We start from the raw sequence: 20904 nt of genomic DNA, 5'->3' as shown, positions 1-20904 counted from the left end.
GTGATTAACTCACAAAGCGAGAATCGACATAGACAGTTAATTATTAGTTAAATTTGTTTATTAAAGGTGTTAATTATATTTAATATTATCAAGATTTTATAATAAGTATCCATATACATATAATAGGCTAGATTTTTTTAAATTCTTTTAAATAATACGATTATTTTTAAAGGGGTAACTTTTCAAATATAAGATAGATTATGGGTTCGATCCTAGACCCTCTCGTTAGCCTCAACTATTGAGTGAACTCAAAAAAAGTCTCTTCATATTATGGACTGTTTGGCAGTTGTTGAATGTTTTAGTGCATGATGATTAAGTGGTTAGAATGATTAAGAGAATCTTATGATATAGTGTAAAATGAAATATAATTGTTTGGTAATTGTTTACAATGAAAGGAAAAGTCCAAAAAAACCCAACGGACTTTACTGTTTGGAACGATTAAGTCCTTGGACAATTTTTTGGAACAAATAAATCCTTGGACATTCTAGAACCTGTTAAATAAGTCATTAGACATTACAAAACCTGTTAAATAAGTCCTTGGACTTTTTAACATCTGTTAAATACATTTTGTTAGTGGAAAAAGTCCAAAAAGACCAATGCACTTTCATATGTTGAACGATCAAGTCCTTAAACATTTTTGAACGAAAAAAGTGCTTACATTTATAAAAAAAACAAATATATCATTCTCATTACTCTTCACAAAACATACAAAAGTTGTATCCAAAGCATAATAATCTGTATACAAAATTTGGGCATAATTTTACCAAAAGTCAAACCAAAAGACGTAACAAAAGTTGAACCAAGAAAAAGCTAACAATTGCGCCATTATAGAGTTACTCTGCAGGTTAGTGTTTCCTTGAAGCTCCATTTCTTGTACATTTTGCAGTTTTATGTGAACCCCATTGTATATTTTGCTCCTTCATCAATATGGATTTTGGCAATTTTTCCTTGACGCTTGGTATTTGCAACTGAATCTTGAGTGGATTTTGGCAATTTTTCTTTCATTCACCAATATGGATCAGCACGAGTGGATGATGGCTAACAACTCCCACTACATGACAAGCAATTTGAAAAAAAAAATGGTGACATGAATTGAAGCACTAACGAAATACCAAACCAAAAAATAAATTAATCATCCAAGTGAAATCCAAACAACCCAACTGAATCTTGGCCCTTAGCAACTTGACCCTTAAAGTTCAGAATCCCGATCTGCAATCAAACAACATCTAAATAGAGAATAAACCATGTATCCGAAATACCATGACCAACCTTCATAGAAGAAACCAAGTGAAAAAATGGAGTCCAACCAGCAAGTGAACCACTCAACCAACTATTAGATCGAGTCTAACTAGCCAAACCAACCATAGTTATTAGTCCATCCATCAAGCCTGTTAGTTCTTAAGGACTAGGGGTGTAAACGAGCTACTCGAGCTCATTTATCTCCAGCTCGAGCTTAATAATTATCGAGCTCGAGTTGATCTCGAACACAAAATAAAACTCACTTAACTTAACTAGTCAAGCTCTATAACAYCAATGTTCGACTCGACTTGTTCGAGAGCTCGATTAAACTTTATGAGTCGAGTTGMACCGAGYTGAGCCATTCGAGCATACACCTTTTCGAGCCAAACATATTTACATGTTTACAAATTATATAATCAAAATATAAATCATCGAGCTTGAGTGAATAAACAAGTTAATCGATCTCGAATTTGATGTTAATGGACAAGAAACCTTCTTCATTCATTAGGTTTTAACAAATGTAAGATTTATATGCAAAAATGTTATCATATGATTAAACAATTTTGGAGCAAACCTGATTAGACGAGCGGAGACATGGTGGCGACGGAGTGGTGCGGCGGCGACAGGGGCGTCGACGGGGGTGGTGCGGCGGCGACAAGGGTGGTGCGGCGGCGGCAAGGGTGGTTCACCGGCGATGGGAAGAGGGAGACGATGGTGTGTGGGCATTAAGCGGCGAGAGGGATACGGGAAGGAGACGGGAGGGAGCAGTGGTGACGAGAGGAAGAAGATGAGGGAATATGGGTAGTCATATTTTTTAGGGTTTTTTTAGTTTTTTTTTTTTTAAAAATCTAAGATTTACCTTCTATTCAGGTTACAAGTTACATTTTTAAACAATGAGGATCTATTTAATATGTTTTAAAAAGTCTAAGGAGTTATTTAATAGATTCTAAAATGTCCAAGAATTTATTTGTTCTAAAAAATTGTCCAAGGACTTAATTGTTCCAAACAATAAAGTCTATTGGGTTTTTTTGGACTTTTCCCTACAATGAATTAGGACGCTAAATGGTTAAGGGAGGGTCATGATACAAAACCATTCAGAGGATTTTAGAACCTTTAAGAGACATATTTTTTTACCAAAAAAAATTCACCTTTTAACGATTCAAATGCTGTCTCTTAATAAAACTATTAAGAGGTAAACAAACAACTCTTTAGTGTCTTAGGAGACTCTGTGGGACCTATTGATATTGTATGTAATCAATTTTTATCCAAATATGATTATTTTAAAATTAATTTAAAATTAAAAAAAAAACATGTTAATTTAAAGACCCACCCCCCGAAACATGTTAGACCAACCACACCCAACCCCGAAACCGAACCTTAATTGGAAACCCACGTGGCTCAATGGGCTGCACCCCCAGAGCCTTTGGTGGTCCAACCAAAATACACATACAAACGCACAAAAACACACAGTGAAGATTTGATACCAAATTATTAATGGATCTCAAAGTCCATATCCAATACGCTTTTATGTTTCTTTCTTTCTTTCTTTTACAAACACCCTTATCATCCATCTTCACCAGCAAACCCCAATTTAATAGTCCAATTCGATTTATCGGGTTCAAGCCCAATCTCAGAACCTTCTCTCTCCTCGAATAACCCCTCTCTCTCTCTCTCTCTCTCTGGATCTCGATTTCCTCGATTTAGATCGGTGTTTTGGGCTGCTACACCTGTTATAATCGGTATAATTATAAACCTTTCTCTTAATTTATTGTTTTCTGAATCTTTTGCGACCTCTTCTGCTTCTGTTTGTTGGTTTTACTTTGATGATCCTGTGATGTTCGACGAATTGGTCCATTGATTGATGGGTTTTCTGTGTGTTGAATTACTTGAATTCGAACAGGAGATTGTTTGCTACTGTTTAGTTTAGTTTGTTGTTTGATTGATTGATTGATCGATCGTATGGATTTCTGAATGTTGTCTTGACTTGTTTATGTGGGCTTATGTTTCTGAGATTTATTTGGAGCCCCAAAATTGATCGAAAAGAGAAAACCCTAGATCTGTTTTTGGGTGAACTAGTTTCAGCCCATGGATGTTGTGAAATGTCATATTTGACCTTGCCATGTTATTTCTTACCTCTCAATAAAGAAAAGGACTTATCTGTCTGCCCATGAAGGGTATTTTTGGGAATCCAAGTGAAGGTGGACTAAAGAGGAAGGCCCAATTGGCCCCCTATTAAAAGTATGATTGAAATTTTAGAATTGAGTTCGGTAAACTGTAAAATATGTCCATATCAGATTAACCGAGTGCTTAATCATTAAGCAGGAAACAAACACAAGGTGACTGTTTGGCAATTGCTGAATGGTTTGGTGCAGAATGATTAAATGGTCAGAATAATTAAGAGGCTCTCATGATATAGTGTAAAATGAAATATAATCATTTGGTAATTGTGTATAATGAAATTAGGGGTTTTAATGGTTGAGGGAGATCCATGATACAAATTCATTCAGATGGTTTTGAAATCATTAAGAGGCAGACTTTTTTTTTCGAAACAAGATTCACCTCTTAACGGTTCAGAAGTTGCCTCTTAATGGAACTATTAAGAGGTGAACAAACAACTATGGTGGCTAAACAAATAAGTCTTTCCTGCCATTAATCTGCAAACGAACAACTTCTTAGCGAATTAGTCTCGATAACTGAAAAAGTGTAAATAATTGAAAGTAACGCTTACTTCTCAATACTACCCTTATTTATGATTTGAAGAAATTTGTTATTCCATCTGTAATTAAGGGTAAATTTGTAATTTAATTAATTAAAAGTGTAATTATGATAAATTTCTAAAATTTTGTGGTTTTTTCATTGTTGACATGTATTTTGAGACGAGGAGTGCTATTTTCCGGTCTAATTCGTTTGTAACTTGAATATTTATCGACTTTTCTACCTAAAGCAGGTGTGCGCTTCGTGACTCGACATGGAGACCGTTCCTAATGAGAATAACGCGTTGGTTAACTTAGACCTTCAGCCGGTGTTTTTAGACTCACCGAACAATATGGAAGCAACACCTAACAAACGTAGAAAGAAGAAATCGATTGTTTGGGAGCACTTCACGATCGAAAATGTGGGTGCGGGGTGTCGAAGGGCTTGTTGTAAGCAATGCAAGCAATCGTTCGCTTACAGTACCGGTAATAAAGTTGCGGGCACGAGTCATCTGAAACGCCACATTGCAAAGGGAAGTTGCCCGGTAGTGTTGCGGAATCAGGAGCGGGACCTGTCGTCCCCGTTTAGCGCGCCACCGAAGATCGGTAGTAACGCCATGAATCCTGCCATTGAACCACCAAAGCGACGTTACAGAACTGCCACCGCCCCTTTCTTTGCGTTTGATTCCGACCGGTGCCGCCATGAGATAGCTCGAATGATCATAATGCATGATTACCCGCTTCATATCGTTGAACACCCGGGGTTCATGGCGTTTGTGCAGAACCTTCAGCCGCAGTTCGATATGGTGAACTTTAGCACGGTTCAAGGCGATTGTGTGGCGACTTATCTTAGAGAAAAACAGAGCATTCAGAGATTAATCGAAGGAATGCCCGGCCGGATTTGTCTTACACTCGACCTCTGGAATTCATGCCAAACCACCGGATACGTTTTTGTTACAGGACAGTTTGTTGATAGCGACTGGAAGATTCACCGGAAACTTCTGAACGTTGTGATGGAGCCGTACCCCGAGTCTGATTCAGCTTTCAGCCATGCCGTTTCTTCGTGTCTTTCCGATTGGAATATGGAGGGCCGGTTATTCTCGCTAACGGTAAACCAGCCGTTGAGTGAAATTGGGATTGATAGTCTCCGAGGGTTGTTATCAGAAAAGAACCCGAATATTCTCGGTGGTCAGTTGTTGCTCAGAAATTGCCTTGCTCGTTCTCTAAGCGGGATTGCCCAAGAAGCGCTAAAGGCGAATCACGAAACCGTCAAGAAAGTTCGAGATTGTGTTAAGTACGTGAAAACCTCGGAATCTTTAGAGGAGAAATTTCTCAGCCTCAAGCAACAACTTCAAGTTCCGAGCACGAAAATGCTAGCGCTTGATGATCAAACTCAATGGAATACAACTTATGAAATGTTATTAGCGGCTTCGGAGTTGAAAGAGGTGTTTTCGTGCTTAGATACTTCAGATCCCGATTACAGTAAAGGCCCGACTGGTGAAGAGTGGAAACTCGTCGAAAATTTGTGCACGTATTTGAAGCTTCTTTTCGACACTGCAATTCTGCTAACTGCATCGAGCATACCGACAACAAATACGTTCTTCCACGAAGCTTGGAAGATTCAGCTCGAGCTAGCAAGGGGAACAACAAGTGACGATCTCGCCATCAGCCGCCTTACGAAACCGATGCAAGAGAATTTCGATAAGTACTGGAAGAGCTGCTGTCTGATCTTGGCAATCGCCGTGGTGATGGACCCACGATTCAAAATGAAGCTCGTCGAGTTTAGTTTCACGAAGATTTACGGCGACGATGCTGCGACTTATATCAATATTGTTGACGAAGGGATCCATCAGCTTTTTCTCGAGTATGTGGCGCTGCCATTGCCGCTCACCACCGCTTACCTCGAGGAGGCAAATGGCATGCCTGGGGCGGTCGGAGATGTGAAAATGGAGGACGGGATGACGGGGATGAGCAACGGGCTCGGGTTGACTGATTTCGACGTGTATATCATGGAGACGACGAGCCAACAATCGAAGTCCGAGCTCGATCAGTATTTGGAGGAGTCGCTTTTGCCGAGAGTCCATGAGTTTGATGTGGTCGGGTGGTGGAAACTGAATAAGGTGAAGTACCCGACGCTATCGAAGATGGCTCGGGATATTTTGACGGTTCCGGTGTCGACGGTGGTTCCGGAATCGGTGTTCGAGACGGGTCGGAAGGAGATGGATCGGTATCGATGCTCGTTGAGGGCGGAGACGGTGGAGGCGTTGGTGTGTGCTAAGGATTGGCTTCGTGGTGAAACCATAGATACAGCAAATGCCATGATTAAGATGGAGTTTCCAATTTAAGTTAATATTAATACATATGTATTAGTAGTAGAAACTGGTAACATTGTATTGGAACCTTTATTGTACAATCTGAAGGAATTAAAATTATGAATTGGTGAATGGTTTGGTGCAGAGTAATTAAGTGGTCAGAATAATTAAGAGGTTCTCATGGTATAATGCAAAATAAAATATAATTATTTGGTAATTGTGTATAATAAAATTAGTGCTTTTAATGGTTAAGGGAGATTCATGATTCAAAATCATTTTGAGGGTTTTAGAACCATTAAAAGGCAAGACTATTTTTTTGCCAAACAAGATTTATCTCTTAATGGAACTATTAAGAGATAAATAAGCAACCCCTAAGGGAATCAATCACCACCTATGAGGAATCATCCTCTCTCATCTAGTTTGGATTTTCCAAGCATATTATCTGTTACGTTTTATTTATTTGTCTTAAATTGCTTTAATTTCATTATTGATTTGTTTTGTTTACCTTAAATTCTAGGTTTGCTCTAAATTGATTTTATTTCATTATATATTTGCCATAAATTCTATATTTGTTTTAAATCTAATTGCATTAAATTTTCGTAGTTATTTTTCATTTGCTCAAACCTTAGTGTTATTTTAATTTGGTTAGAAGTCTTAGATACAAAAAGGAGATGCCATGGACAAATCACACCGCCACAGGTGTCACGCCATCGGTGCCATAATGACGTGCCTATGATACCTCCATAGGTGGTTAGTAGCTCGTTATACCATAAACTATGAAAGTATATCACAACACATGTGACCACATTCAGATGAATAGAAAATCATACTAATTACAAAACGAATCAAAAAGGGTATTTGAGTGCACAAAAAGATTGACCGCTCCCCTTAAAAGCTTTATTTTTCTAACACACTAATTTGAGACGCTTACGAATCGAAGAGAAGTTTAACTGATACGAGTGTAGTAGACCATTAACATAACTTCATATATGAACTTGCCCTGGGATTAGTAGGCTCGCATAGCGGGTTGGATATCCAGGTTAATAAAAAAAACTTCATATATGAACCTTTTCAAAAGATTTGAAAACAAAAACGCATGGCGAATCAAATCCAAATGTAGACTAAGAATTTCACAGTCACAACTTTTCGAAATCGAGTCGTACTAGTTTAAGCACTTTACACGTTTAAAAATCCAACATTTTATCATGCTTCCAGTAGGTTCTGGAAAACTATATTTAAACAGAAGTTTTAGACAAACGTCTTGTAATTCTAAAGAATCAGGAATGAACTGAATCGAATTCAAAATAGAGTTTACATAAATTTATGAAAACAGTTGGGCTATTCTAGTCTAAAACCAGACCGGTTTCGAAAAACCCAGATTTTAGACACCTTAGCCCAAAACTACAGTTTGCTCGTGTGACAGCAAGTTGTAGTAGACATATCCAGGTTTCCAAAACCATATCATATGCATCAATCGAATAACCAAATGATTTATTATGCTTTTTACAAATAACACGAATTTTTCAGAGTGAAATTCAACAGATTTATAAATGGAGTTCGATGTTTTTAGTATATTCAAATCTCAATTCATCATACGTAAAACCAAAACAAAATTCACCCAAAAATAGACATGATCAAACTATCAACAAATCAAACGGAAACACAATCAACTTGGTGGAAGAAAGAGCACATCGTACATAAAATCGAGTGAAAGAAATTGAAAGAAAAGTAAGGAAACCGTACACGTATGTAACAAATCACGTAAACGTAAACGGATTTAACACATATACAACGAATCGAGTAAACACAAAGGAGATGAACATAAATAATATGTACCTTAACCAATGCCTTCAACGAATAAAAAGTCCTTTAAATCACGATCAAGACTTTCAACACGAATACGACTTGAAACCTAAAGAATATTGCTTGAAACTCTAAAGGTTTAACAATAATTCTCGTTTTTCTTTAATTAATACCTTATAAATTACGGGATATTACATCACTCATTGTTATGATGAGTAGATTTAAAAAAAAATGTTCTAATAAAAAATAATTTGAAAGTACATTGATGTAATAAGAAAAACCGAAAATAATAAATAAAATTAGATTGTTATTTCATGCATTTAAAACGGTCGTTGTTGATTGACATTTCTTTTGGTTCAATCCATTTCATGTAATATTATATCAACGTTTAGGCCTGAAACTTCGGTCCAATTATTAACATGCTCTATGCTCACAGATCTCTAAAATATTTAAACCAGTGAAATTGGGTCGGAAATGGGCTAAGCTCAGTGGAACCTGATCTAACACGACAATAACCCGATTTCTAGCTTTCTTCTTTTTCAATATATGTGTGCTTGGCACGACCAGGGCCAGTCCTGGTCGTAGGCTCCGGGGGCGACGGTCCAGGGAAGCAAAAAGCCTAAGGACATCAATCTTCTATAACCCAATATACATGTATAGGTTCAATTTTGATTTGGGCCTTAAAAAATGTTACCGTTACCGGTCCACTAATCTCAAGCGGCCTTGATTCGTCCTCCTCCACCCTCGACTCTCACAGTCTCGCCTTGCTCTGTCGCTCACGGTCACAGACGAACAGTTTTCTCAAATCAATGAATCACCACTCTTCTAAACTCACGATTCACGAATCACGAATCGAAATCTCGCTCTCTGCCTCTCTCGAGTCTCGACTCTCGACCGTCTCTCGGCCTCTCGCTCGCCTCTCGCATCTTGTGACTTGAGAGGTTAGGCCGTTAGGGTTATTTACTTTACTTATTTTTTTATGTTTCTAATTCTTGTTTAATTGCAAAATCTAAGTATGATATGAAGCTATGAAATTGGCCCTTTGTTGTGGTTTGTCATTTGTGTTTCTAGTACTGTTAGTAATTATGTTTCTAATTCTCGCTCTATGCCTCTCTCGAGTCTGTTATTGTATCGTGTATCACTGTATATCTGTATGTATAATGTTAAATTGTTAATTTATCATGTATGCCTAAATCCTAATTGAAAAACCTAAGTATGACCGATTGACTGTATGAAGTTGTATGTATGCGGTATGCCTAATTTCCTACTTACAAATTAGTCTAATGCTGCGTGTATACTCCTCTTGTTCCTTCTGGAAAAAAACAACCATTTCTTGTTAGATTTTCCATTCCTTTCAATTTGCTCAAGCATTAAAATTTTTACTTTTTAGGGCTGTTTAGAAGCTTTTTAGGAGCTCTTTTGAAGTGGGTTAGTATAGGACAAAGGCTTAACATCCTATGCTTATGTTAGTATAGGACAAAGGCTTAAAACAACTAGGTTGCTTAATCGTTCCACTTTCTTGGCAATTTTACAACACGAAAGTCATATTGAAAATGTTTTATTAGAATATATTGATGATTTGACTTTGAAATCTTTATCTGCCACTAGGGCTGTAAATGAACCGAACGAACACGAACGGAGGCTTGTTCATGTTCGTTCGTTTAACTTAACCGAACGAACACGAACGGTAAACGAACAAAAATCTTCGTGTTCATGTTCGTTTGTTTAGAAATAAGGTGTGTTCGTGTTCGTTTATGTTCGTTCGTTAACATGCTAAACGAACATAAACGAACGAACATAAACAAGGGGCTAAACGAACATAAACGAACATGTTTAACAAACATAAATAAATATTATTTGAATTCAAAGTAAATAAATAAAAGATAATATATTAAATTTAATATATAAACGAACATAAACGAACGAATATAAACGAACGTAAACGAACGGTAAATGAACGAACGTTCATAAACATAAATGAACGAACGAGAATCTTGTTCATGTTCGTTCGTTTAAATAAACGAACCAAAAAATTGTTCATGTTCGTTCATCTATTAAATAAACGAACTTCCCGCCGAACGGTTCACGAACGGTTCGTTGAACGTTCGGTTCGTTTACAGCCCTATCTGCCACTCTATGGGAAAGTCATATTGAAAGTGTTAAAGCTACCAAAACTCAAGTTGGCCAAATTAGAGTTGCTTTAGTACAATTAGCTCAAGTAAGTGAGGATGGAAGAGTGTGTAGGGAAGCCGAGTCTTGGTTAATGGTGAGCTTTCAAGTTTTGAGTTTATTGTAAGTTTGGTTATTTGGCATGAAATTATATATAAAATTAATTTAGTTAGCAAGAGGTTACAGTCTAAATATATGCTTCTTGATATTGGAATACAAAATCTAAAGGGATTAGTTGAATATTTGAAAAATATAGGGAAAATGGGTTTACATGTGCTATTCGTGAAGAAGCTTTTCAAAGTTAAAGTTGTTGAAGTCATATATACGGTCTACCATAAGTCAAGAAAGATTGAACGGGCTAGCAATCTTGAGTATTGAGAGTAAGTTTTTAGCTAATATTAGTTATGACGAAATGATAAATATTTTTGCTTCAAAAAACGCAAGAAGACATCGTTTTAGGTGAATGGTGATGTATTTTATATTTTGTTACACGGGGTTTTGGTTTATGTCCCCCCCATTCCATCATTTTTGTTATATTTAAAATAAATTGGCGTGGGGATGAGCCGCCTAGATTGACTAGGTTCCAAACCCCTTCAATTATGCAAATAGTTTATTTTGGTTTTTATTTACACATATAAATGACATTTTTTTTGACTTTCCGTCGTGGGCATCCAAAATCTCAGGGCCGGCCCTGGGCAATGGACACGACAAATGTCTCCTTAAGCGGCTATTCAACCTATTCTTAAAATATTTTATGCACTAAAAAATATTAAATACATATATTACATTATGTTCTTGAATTTAGAAAAAAATAAGGGTGCGTTTGGTTTGCAGGAATGTTTTTGAGAGATTTGATTCCTATGAGGGATTTGGATTCCATGGGATTTGGATTGGATTGGATTGGATTTGAAATTCATTCCTCTGTTTGGTTTGTAGGATTTGTAGTATTGGGTCTCCTTACTCAAAAGAGCTAGCAACTGTCTATGGTCTGTACAGGATTCCTCAATGAAGCAAATTATCGAGAACTACAGAAATCGAAAAGGGGAAAAGGGATTCACCTGTTGAGTGATGGGAGAAGGCGGTGGGCGACAGAGACGGTGGGCGACGGAGACGGTGAGCGACGACCACCGACGGAGGCGGCGACGGAGACGAAGGGCGACGAAGGGCGACGGAGACGGTGGGCGACGGAGACGGTGAGCGACGACCACCGACGGAGGCTGCGACGGAGACGAAGGGCGACGACGACGGAGACGAAGGGAGATGAAGGGCGACGGAGACGGAGACGAAGGGAGACGATGTAAGCTGTGGGAGAAGATGGAGACGAGTTAGGGCAAGCATGTGTGCTGTGGGAGAAGATGGAGACGAGTTAGGGCAAGCATGTGTGCTGTGGGAGAAGATGGAGACGAGTTAGGGCAAGCATGTATGATGTGGGAGAAGATGGAGACGATGTAAGGGAATGGATTTCAAATCCCGTGTATTTTCAAAGGATTTCCAAATCCAGCGTTTAAGGGATTTCAAAGGAATCCATGGATTTGAAATCCTCACAATCCAGCAAACCAAACACAGGGTTGGAATGGATTTCAAATCCAAATCCCTCCAATTCCTGCAAACCAAACACGCCCAAGAATGGAGTCGGATAAAAAATATTGGAAATAAAAAAAATGAAATTTGCGTAACTGAAAATGGGAAAACGTATAAAAAAATTTAAATTACACATTAATATGCGACATCTATTATAACATTATAAACAAAAGGATTGAGTTCCGATGAGAAGGAGAGTTAAGGTGAAAAGTAAGAAATGATCTCTACCATTGGATGAACATTAGGATGAGATGCACCGAAATGTACCAGATCAATCTCTATATCAACCGCGATTCACAGGTGGATTTGAGAATTGAGATTAGAGATGATCAAGGGTTTATATCCTTTTTTTCGCTCCTCACCTTAAATCTCTTTTCACGCAATTGTTTGCCATAAACAAAAATATTAATATTTAATTCTATATGTATGTTGTAATGGTTAACGATAAATGGATGATGAAAAGCTGTTTATCCATACCATATCCACTAATATTTCAGATAATCGAGTAATGGATAAGTGAACAAATGCCCATTTTTTGATCCATACCTTTAATCGGCTAAACCTTAATCCTCTTTCTCTCACTCTCGCTCTCACGTCTGTCCACCGACTGTTTGACAGTTGCTGAATGGTTTGGTGCAGAATGATTAAGTGGTCAAAATGATTAAGAGGCTCTCACGATATAGTACAACATGAAATCTAATTGTTTGCTAGTTGTTTACAATGAAACTAGGATGATGAATGATTTAAGAAGACACATGATACAAAATTATTTAGATGGTTTTAAAACCATTGAGAGACATATTTTTTTTGTCAAACAAGATTTATCTCTTAAAGATTTAAAGATAGCCTCTTAATGAAATTATTAAAAGGTAAAAATCTGGATCAGTTAGAGATGATTTTATTTTTAAAAGGTCTGAGCGAATCTAAGGGTGCGTTTGGTATGCAGACTATATGGGACGAGACAAGAAAAAAAAATAGTCCCATATTTAGCATGCCATGAACAAAAATTACATGGGACAAGATAAGATCATTTTAAAATCTGATGGAACAAAAGTGGATGATTTTTGTTCCAACAAAAAAGACGAACAACACGAAGTAAATGCACTATCTAACCCTTAAAATCCAATAGAAAACTAAACCCTCCTTTCACCATCGTCTCTTTCACACCCACATTTCCACGACAGAGCTCTTCCACATTGCCTCCTTCCACACCGCCTCCTTCCACCGTCTCCTTCCACTGCCTCCTTCCACCGTCTCCTTCCACTGCCTCCTTCCACCGCCTTCTTCCATATCGGTATGATTTCTGTTTTGGCATCGATTTCTTTTTGCTGTATCGATTTCATTATTGCGATTCTTTGTTGCGTCGATTTCTTATTTCTTTTTGACTGTAAACCCTAACAAAATCGATTCCACATCGTTCTTCTCTTGGATTCTTGATACTGAAAAGTTTCTTTTTTGAAACTTCAGGGTTCATTTAGCTTAAGCTTACAATGCTCTGAAAAGGTAGATAAATGTATGTTCCTTTTATCATTTCATCATACCCAAAGCAAAAGTAGGTCGAATTGGTTGGGCCTCTGCCCTGGAATGTTGAGTGAAATAGGTGGTTGASTCCTTATTGAATTGACCATTTTGATACTGTWGGTCTRGCCTCAGGACCCTTATCACTTATGTTTAGGAGGTGCTACTGGTTACAATTGCAATAAATAGGTACAATCATAATTGGCATTTTTCAGATTATATATTTCGCTGCTTTCAGTATCATGGTTCAAGAGTCGAAAAACAGGAGAACAATCATTATATGATACAAAATAACATTGAACTACATTTAAGAGTAATATGGTCATTTTAACAGTTTTGTCATGTCCTGTCCTAGTTGTACCAAACATGGGACAGACAATTAGTCCCGTCCTGTCCCGTCCCGTCCAGTCTGCGTACCAAACACTACCTAAAGGGTCTGGTTTGCTCACCACCGCTCCACCCCCTATCCCATTCAGACTCCAATCTTTTCCCACACTGCCCTTTCTCTCTAACATACTGTTCAAACCCTCGATTCTCTCCTCAAACTCTCGATTACTCTCTGTTTTTCTCTCGATTCTCTCAAACTCCCGATTTTGGTAGCCCTTTCCTTCACGAACGCACCATCGATCTCGCCGTTTCTTCACCACACCAGACACATCTGCATCCCCTGCCTTTGCCGATTCATAGAGGTCAAACCCTTTTTCCCCCAAATTTGCACCTGTGATTTACTGATGTTCAAAATGCAACCTTTTTTTCTTATGTTTGGAACTTCCCAAAATAAATGTGAACATCTGCCTGTTTTTTTCTTATGTTTGCAACTTTTTTCTTATGTATAGCATGCATTTTGAGAAAACGAGTTTATTTGATAAGCACCTCTTTGTTTGGCAATGAGTACATAAGCAAGATATACAGTGTGTCCACAAGAATGCAGTGTGGCAATAGGGCCATATAGAATGAAAAATAAACTGAAAATTGAGGCCCAATTTGAGCATAGATCTCCTGCAGCAGAGGGAAGATGTCATCTAAATCAATAGGGCCATAAAGAGTAGTCCACAAGAATGCAACCTAATATAATAGGGTATTTGGTGTTTTAGACAACTTGATTACTGGATCTTGGCTTCCAGAGCAATTAGTACATATATGGTGATAAGATCTCACAGTTCTGTTTTTGGGGTTGATGAGTTGCAAAATGACATTAATGGTGGCATCTTAAGTGTCCTTACTGTAGTTCAAGTTACAAAATTAAGTAGATTTTTGTGTGTTATAAGCCATGTTGCCATCAACCAACTTGTAGACATGTAATGTTTGAATTCAGAATTGTAAGAGATTTGTTATATGTGGTCATTTGTTAGGATTTCAATCTTGATGTGCTATATGTCATCATTTGTAAGGTATGGACATTGTAAATTAAAATGCTTAGAACTAGATGTTGTACCCAAAATGTTGTGTTTGAACTTGCATTTCATGTGATGTTTTGTTATGCCAAAACTTGAGCAACCATTGTTATGTTTGTTTGGATTGATATGATATCATGTATTGGCTTGGACCATTAATTATTTCCTATTTTTCATTTAGATTTTTCCTTTAGATCTTCTGTCAAACGTTAATTTTCATTAAACCCAAGACTGGGGGAAAATGGTAATTTTATGTCATTCAGACTGTTGGTTCAGGACAGTTTCCAAACAATCATTTTTTATTTGACACTAAATCATACAGAGTCTCTTAAACATTCTGCACTAAATCATCCGGTATCTGCCAAACAGCCCCTCACTCTCGTTCTCGTCTGCAATGCTCTGATTAGGCTATTCCAAAGGACGAAAACCAGGTAAGTAATTGAATTTAAAAATTGAAATCATGACTCTAGGATTTTCATTTTGGTGTTTTGATCGAGATTACATAGTACATAATTGCAAATTTGCTTTGAATTTTTTATTTGAGTTTAGTTCACCGTATTAGATTGACAGTACATACTTGGCTTGTTGCTACTTGCAATTGTGTTTTGATTCCTGCCTTTTTAGTCTTGGTTTTAGAGCAGCACACAAGCCTTAGCCATCTTTGACTATTAAACTATATAGTTCCAACATCAAGAATCGGAACTAGAAATTTCAATACCTTATTAGAAGGCAACTCAACTTTGAATGATTGTGTTGTGTTCTTTTGATACACTATGGTAATAACAACTCATAATAAAGCTTTAAATGCTTTGAACTTTTGTGTTCTTCTGCTGCAGCTAATAAAGCTGCTGTAGTAGAGAGTTTTTATAGACTATCGAACTAGACAGGATCCATGACATGCTATAATGTGTAGTTAATGCCTTAGAAAAGCAATTAGCAAATGCTGCCATCTACATAAAATCAACCTGGGTTCAAATCCTGCCTTCTAGACAAGGGGATGATAACCTGGATTCAAATCCTGCCATCTACTTATGCGCTTGTGTGCCATCGGGAGATTTACCTCAGGGCTGTGGGCGAAGCCTACAGTTGCGATTTGCCGTGGAATTAGTCTCTGGGATCACTATTTCCAAAAGAAAACAATTAGCAAATTCTGAAAGCACATGTAAACCACCTGTGTTGTGTGTACACAAGTATAGATGGATCATTTCTCAAGTTCAAGTTGTAGAACCATCACATCGGTGAATGTTCAACTTGAATGCAAACTTGTAGATATGTGCATCCTTAGCAATGCTAGAACAAAAATCTCAATACCCAGGCAAGAAAAGTTGATTGCCTTAAATGCAAGCAACACAATAAAATACATCATATGGTTTTGAATGTTTTTAATTGGTTAATGGTTCTTAACATATTCACTTTTCCCTTGGTGCCTAAATATTAATTCATAAATCCTTGCTGATTCTTCATAGATTGGAGGATGTCAAATTTGCAAGTTCAGGATTTTGGGTTCTAAAGGAATCTCAAACTTTGGTGTATTGGCTATTCAAATAAGGTAAGAGACCCAAACTAATTGTTGGTTTTTTGTGAACAATGCTAATCTTAGTTGACTTAGGGTTTCCTAAGCTCGGAAATAAGCTTATACCTCTTTCGGTCAGTGGTGCATTCACTTAAAGCAAAAGTTGAATGAATACACCATAAGTGGGCAGGTCCCCTCATATTCTGATGTAAAGTAAAAACGGGCCTTTTTGATCCAATCCATTTGGATGTGGGCAGCATGTAATACTTACTTTCATGGTCTGGTGGTTATGAAATGTTAATCCCTAACACCAAACTTCTTGATTATTAGGTGATGTATGTCTGGAAAGACCAGTAATTTATAAACACAATGGATCTCAAACCTTTTAGACTTGACATTGATGAGCTTATCAATGAGTTCGCGGAGGTATTCCCAACAACTTCCCTTCCAATTACTGTCTTTGTTATTTAGTATGGACTAGTATTCATTTTGATTAGCTTTAATTACCTTTTATAATTTAAAATTTTATTGGTTTTATCATTATTTCAGGGTGAAATGACTATGTTGGCTGATATGAAGAGGATATGGCTTTCTAAAAAGTTCTCCTGCATATTTGAGGCTAAGCCTACCACAAAATTGGGATTTTTTATGCAATCTCTGTATACCCATTGCTTAGGTATCCCCCAAATTTGAACCTGATCATTTATCCTTAATTTGTTAGTGTTATTTGTGTGTATGTTTGTGTGCTGGTTTAAGTTTCTATATATCTTAGATCTTGTATGTGGTGTCAATTTATATGAAATTATCATATCTTTTGTTGTTTTTCACCCTTGAGGAAATGATGAAGCACTCCTAGGATCCTATATACTTCCCATGTAGTTGATATATCCAATTTGTTTTTCATCATCTTGTTGAACATATCAATACTCATGGAAGCAACCACTCTACTCCTTGGGTTAGAGATTAGGTCTGCGTACATCTTACCCTCTTTAGACTCCACCTCAGATGGGATATACTGGGTTCGTCTGTTTTGGTTCACTAAACATATCAATACTTATATACAGTCCCTTTTATTTACAAACCACCTAATTAATACAAGCCATACAAACCATTCTCAACCGTCCATCTAGTCTAATGAATATCTGTATATGTTCTTCTGCAGGTTACATGACGTCTACTGCTTCTATATCACACAGGCTGGGTGGTCTTTATTGTCTCTACTGCCTACATGAAACGCAACCATTTAAGCCTCCGTTCAAAATCTACTTATGCACACGTATGTTATTACCTCCATTTGAATTTGTTGCTCTATGTTAATCTTGAGAACACACACACACAATGGCAGATCTAACCATGGACAAGTTGGTCTTGGTGCCAAAGCCAACTGCCATGAAGCTTCTTATACTGTGTTAACAGGGTTATTTAGGAAAACAACCTTCTGACAATTTTTTAAATGCATGACCTTTTGACAAATTTTGAGGCATTTTGTGCTAGGAAGAGACATTCTTCTGTTAGGTAGCGAGGTTCTTAAATCTGCCAGAAGATTATTCTCCTAAAAAGAACCCATGTTTGCATGTGTTTATTGAACATCATACACATACACTGATACACATACATGACCTGTTATCATTTTGGGGGTCAGCATTTAATGTTTAGGGACCGTTTACGAACGCTAACCAAGTTAGTTTACCCGGTAAAATTCTTGGCAATCAAAATGGCATCGGTAAGCGCTAACCGGGCAAGAGTCACCACCCTCACTTACCAGCCTACCAGGTAAGATGCTCGGTCCTTGCCATGCCTTTACCGGGTAAGATTCTCAGTCCTTCCCATGCTTGCTTGGTAAGGTAAGTGACTTGGTAAGTGCTTACCCGGTTAGCGTTTGGTAAAATGGCCCCTTTCCATGGTTTGTATTTGATTTGTATGGTTTGCAACCTTTCCATGGTTTGTATATGATTTGTCCTATATATATATTTATATAATTATGTTTTACTTCTTATTTGGCAGGGGAAATTAAGAGGCTCAAGGAACTGGTTATTGATGCAAAGAAAGAGAAGATAGGAATTGTGCATACTTTAGTCAATAGCATGCTAGAAAGGAACTTGTTTCTTTATGGGGCTATCGACTTGAAGGAAGGATCCGTGGAAGAGAGGGTGAATGAACTAACAGATATACAGAATGCCCGTGTTCAACATGCGAATAAAAAGTAAATCTTTTTAAGTCCCTTTTTGCTCTTATTTCCAATTGCATTGTTGCTCTGCATATGCAATTGTAAAATATAAGCCGGCTGATAAACTAGTCACTTTTGGTAAAAACTAGCTGATAAGCTCTATGACCTAAAAGGAAAATATAAGGGCATGAGTGAGAGAAAGTGAAAGAAAGCTCAAATAAGCTATCTGAAGTAGTTTTTAAAAAAGTGTATACGAGCTGTTATTTGAGCAAAAGGTTGATTACCGGCAACCCAACCCCACATGGATTTTACCCCTAGGAATCACATCTGAGGAGACATTTCAGAGCTGATTCTGAGGCTAGCGAAGGGGTTCAAGCCATCTCCCTCATGATTCGAACTTGAACGTGCTTTGTATTTGAGCAAAGTCTCCCAGCCCCTTTGCCAATTGAGCTACACGCCCCGCGGGGGGGGGGGGGGGGGGGGGCATATACGAGCTCCTGTTAGGTTTTAACTCCGTTCCTTTTTCTGGAACAGGTTATTTGCGGACACACAGATTGAACGTTACATTCACATGGACATGGTGAGTGTACAAAGTAAACTCTTGCTTGCAATATTTAAATGTATACACACACTGACTCATCTAGTTATGCTTCTGATCCAGGGCAAAGAACTTGACCTTGATTCACTCAAGGAAATGTCAAGAGATTATTGCATGGCCAAAGAGATAGCCTTCAAAGGTTCACTCGCATTTCGATATTATCTTGCACAACTTAAATCTTATTAGTTCCTCTATCCATGAAATAGTTTGAAGTTTCAGGTTAAACTGATTAATATTCAACCTTATAACTGATAATCTGATATGAAAACATGAAATTTTGATAAAATTTCAGTCATATTTAGAATCTGAAAAGCCAACTTTTTGCTGAAAATCCAGCTAGGTGTTGGCTGATAAGCTAGGTGGGACTTCAAAGGAAGATATAAGGGGCATAATTGGAAATAAGTGAAAGAAGTCCCAATAAGCTATCTGAAGTAGTTGTGGAAAAAGCTAGTTTATGACTTACCAAACAGGGTTTTTCAATAAGCTCAAAAATTAAGATAGCTTATGGTTGCCAAATCTCGACACAAATTCACTTAGGGGCCGTTTGGTTTGATGGGATGGTTTTGAGGGATTTGGGTTTCGTGGAGGATTTGGATTTAGAATCTTTAGATTTTAAGAAGTTGCAGGTTTGACCTCGAAAGTAAATACGCAAGCCTTTTGGGAATTGACAGAGACCCATTACAAATGTCATAGTTCATAGCACAAATCCTGCTAGATTTTAAATCTAAAATTATATGTTCGACCACTAAAGTCGAAACACAGATCTCTGTTGAAAACTGATGTTAGATTTTTTTGCTTTGGTGATGTTAAAGAAGCTGAAAATGTGATAGATACACAAGATATCAAGCACATTGCAGAGAATCAGACGTTGATTGGAGATGTAGTCGGGAAAACAACCGAAGATTGGAATGTTCAGAAAGAAACATTCTATCAGAAAACGAGACTTAACCAACGGCCGTCTGAAAACTCGAGCTTTGAGCAACAAAACAACAATGGGAACATTGATGCAATTGAGTTCAATGTGGAAGATGATGCATATGCAGAAAAAGATGACAATTTCTGTGATGAGCTAGAGCAACAACTACTATCTTTGACAGAGTCCTGAGTTGCACATTTTGCATAAATGGTTGTACAAAGCATCTCCTTTCATCATGAAAATAGGTCAAATTGTTATGATATAGTTTGTAACTGTGGTAAGTAGGGTTCTACATGGACTAGTGATTATACGTAAAATATGAGATATTTCTCGAACAAGATAGATAAAAGCAATAGTAAACCACAAGGGTGGTGCCTGATTGGTTTGAGCTTGGTTCCAAAGGTCAAAAGTACCAGGAGGTTCCAGGTTCAAATCCATGGAGGAATAAAAATCCTCTTATAGCGACAAAGGTTCAAATGCGGTGACTCCGGGCTATCTGTAAAGCAGATGGTCGTCCTGAGATTAGTCGGCTCGTATAGCGGGTTGAATGTTCAGGATAATAATAATAAAAAGATTTGATTTCATGTTTGGTTTGTAGGATTGTTTGGATTTGAAATCCCAAAATTTCATTGAAATCTCACAAAAATGAGATTTAGAAATCACATGGGGGTTGTTGGTATTAAGTGGGATTTTGTAGGATTTGTGTATAATAATGTTTTAAAAATGTTGAAAACATTTGTTTTATAATAATCAATTAATAAAAAGATAATTTAATTATCTTTTATAATTATTTGTGATTTATTTTTACAAATTATATAAAAAAAATGAAACAGTTATATTATAAATCCTACAAACCAAACACATCAAAGATTCAAAATTCTTTTAAATCCAAATCGTTCCATGAAATCAAAATCCCTCAAAACTATTTCATCAAACCAAATGCCTCATAAAGAAATAAAGGGTAAATCTGTCATTAGAGTTAGTTGATGGCTAGAACCAAC

General features: G+C 37.2%; 2 protein-coding genes across 8 annotated transcripts; both read left to right on the top strand.

The window, feature by feature from the left end:
- The first annotated feature begins 2860 nt into the window (after positions 1-2860).
- Positions 2861-6372, top strand: LOC112501000 (zinc finger BED domain-containing protein DAYSLEEPER-like). 2 transcript variants are annotated; one of them, XM_025104622.1, is made up of 2 exons: positions 2861-2978; positions 4187-6372. In XM_025104622.1, the coding sequence occupies exon 2, from the start codon at positions 4208-4210 to the stop codon at positions 6275-6277; it is 2070 nt and encodes a 689-aa protein (XP_024960390.1). In that variant the 5' UTR covers positions 2861-2978; positions 4187-4207; the 3' UTR covers positions 6278-6372. The 2 variants fall into 2 exon arrangements, with proteins under 2 accessions (XP_024960390.1, XP_024960392.1); XM_025104624.1 differs by having other exon boundaries at positions 4184-6372.
- Positions 6373-8826: 2454 nt separating this feature from the next.
- On the top strand, positions 8827-20258 carry LOC112501213. Of its 6 annotated transcripts, XM_025104907.1 has the most exons (11): positions 12993-13036; positions 13076-13091; positions 15079-15140; positions 16176-16258; positions 16553-16648; positions 16772-16898; positions 17385-17498; positions 18227-18425; positions 18924-18969; positions 19051-19126; positions 19800-20202. In XM_025104907.1, exons 5-11 carry the CDS (start codon positions 16592-16594, stop codon positions 20090-20092), a joined length of 912 nt encoding a protein of 303 aa, XP_024960675.1. In that variant the 5' UTR covers positions 12993-13036; positions 13076-13091; positions 15079-15140; positions 16176-16258; positions 16553-16591; the 3' UTR covers positions 20093-20202. The 6 variants fall into 6 exon arrangements, with proteins under 6 accessions (XP_024960674.1, XP_024960677.1, XP_024960675.1 ...); XM_025104906.1 differs by lacking the exons at positions 12993-13036; positions 13076-13091 and adding an exon at positions 8827-8988; XM_025104905.1 differs by lacking the exons at positions 12993-13036; positions 13076-13091 and adding an exon at positions 13949-14004 and having other exon boundaries at positions 15032-15140.
- Positions 20259-20904: the final 646 nt, after the last annotated feature.

Source organism: Cynara cardunculus (genome assembly GCF_001531365.2).
Source record: "Cynara cardunculus var. scolymus isolate 2C chromosome LG 17, CcrdV1, whole genome shotgun sequence".
NCBI lineage: Eukaryota > Viridiplantae > Streptophyta > Magnoliopsida > Asterales > Asteraceae > Cynara > Cynara cardunculus.
The sequence above is the reverse complement of the archived record's forward strand: the minus strand, read 5'-3'. Positions and strand labels throughout refer to the sequence as shown.

What these genes read in the sequence shown, in the direction of transcription:
- LOC112501000 (XM_025104622.1), top strand. Translation starts at nt 4,208, where the DNA reads ATGGAGACCGTTCCTAATGAGAATAACGCGTTGGTTAACTTAGACCTT.
- LOC112501213 (XM_025104908.1), top strand. Translation starts at nt 16,592, where the DNA reads ATGGATCTCAAACCTTTTAGACTTGACATTGATGAGCTTATCAATGAG. An exon ending in TCTGTATACCCATTGCTTAG is followed by an intron (nt 16,899 to 17,384) that starts GTATCCCCCAAA and finishes GTTCTTCTGCAG; the next exon opens with GTTACATGACGTCTACTGCT. An exon ending in CAAAGAGATAGCCTTCAAAG is followed by an intron (nt 19,127 to 19,799) that starts GTTCACTCGCAT and finishes GTGATGTTAAAG; the next exon opens with AAGCTGAAAATGTGATAGAT.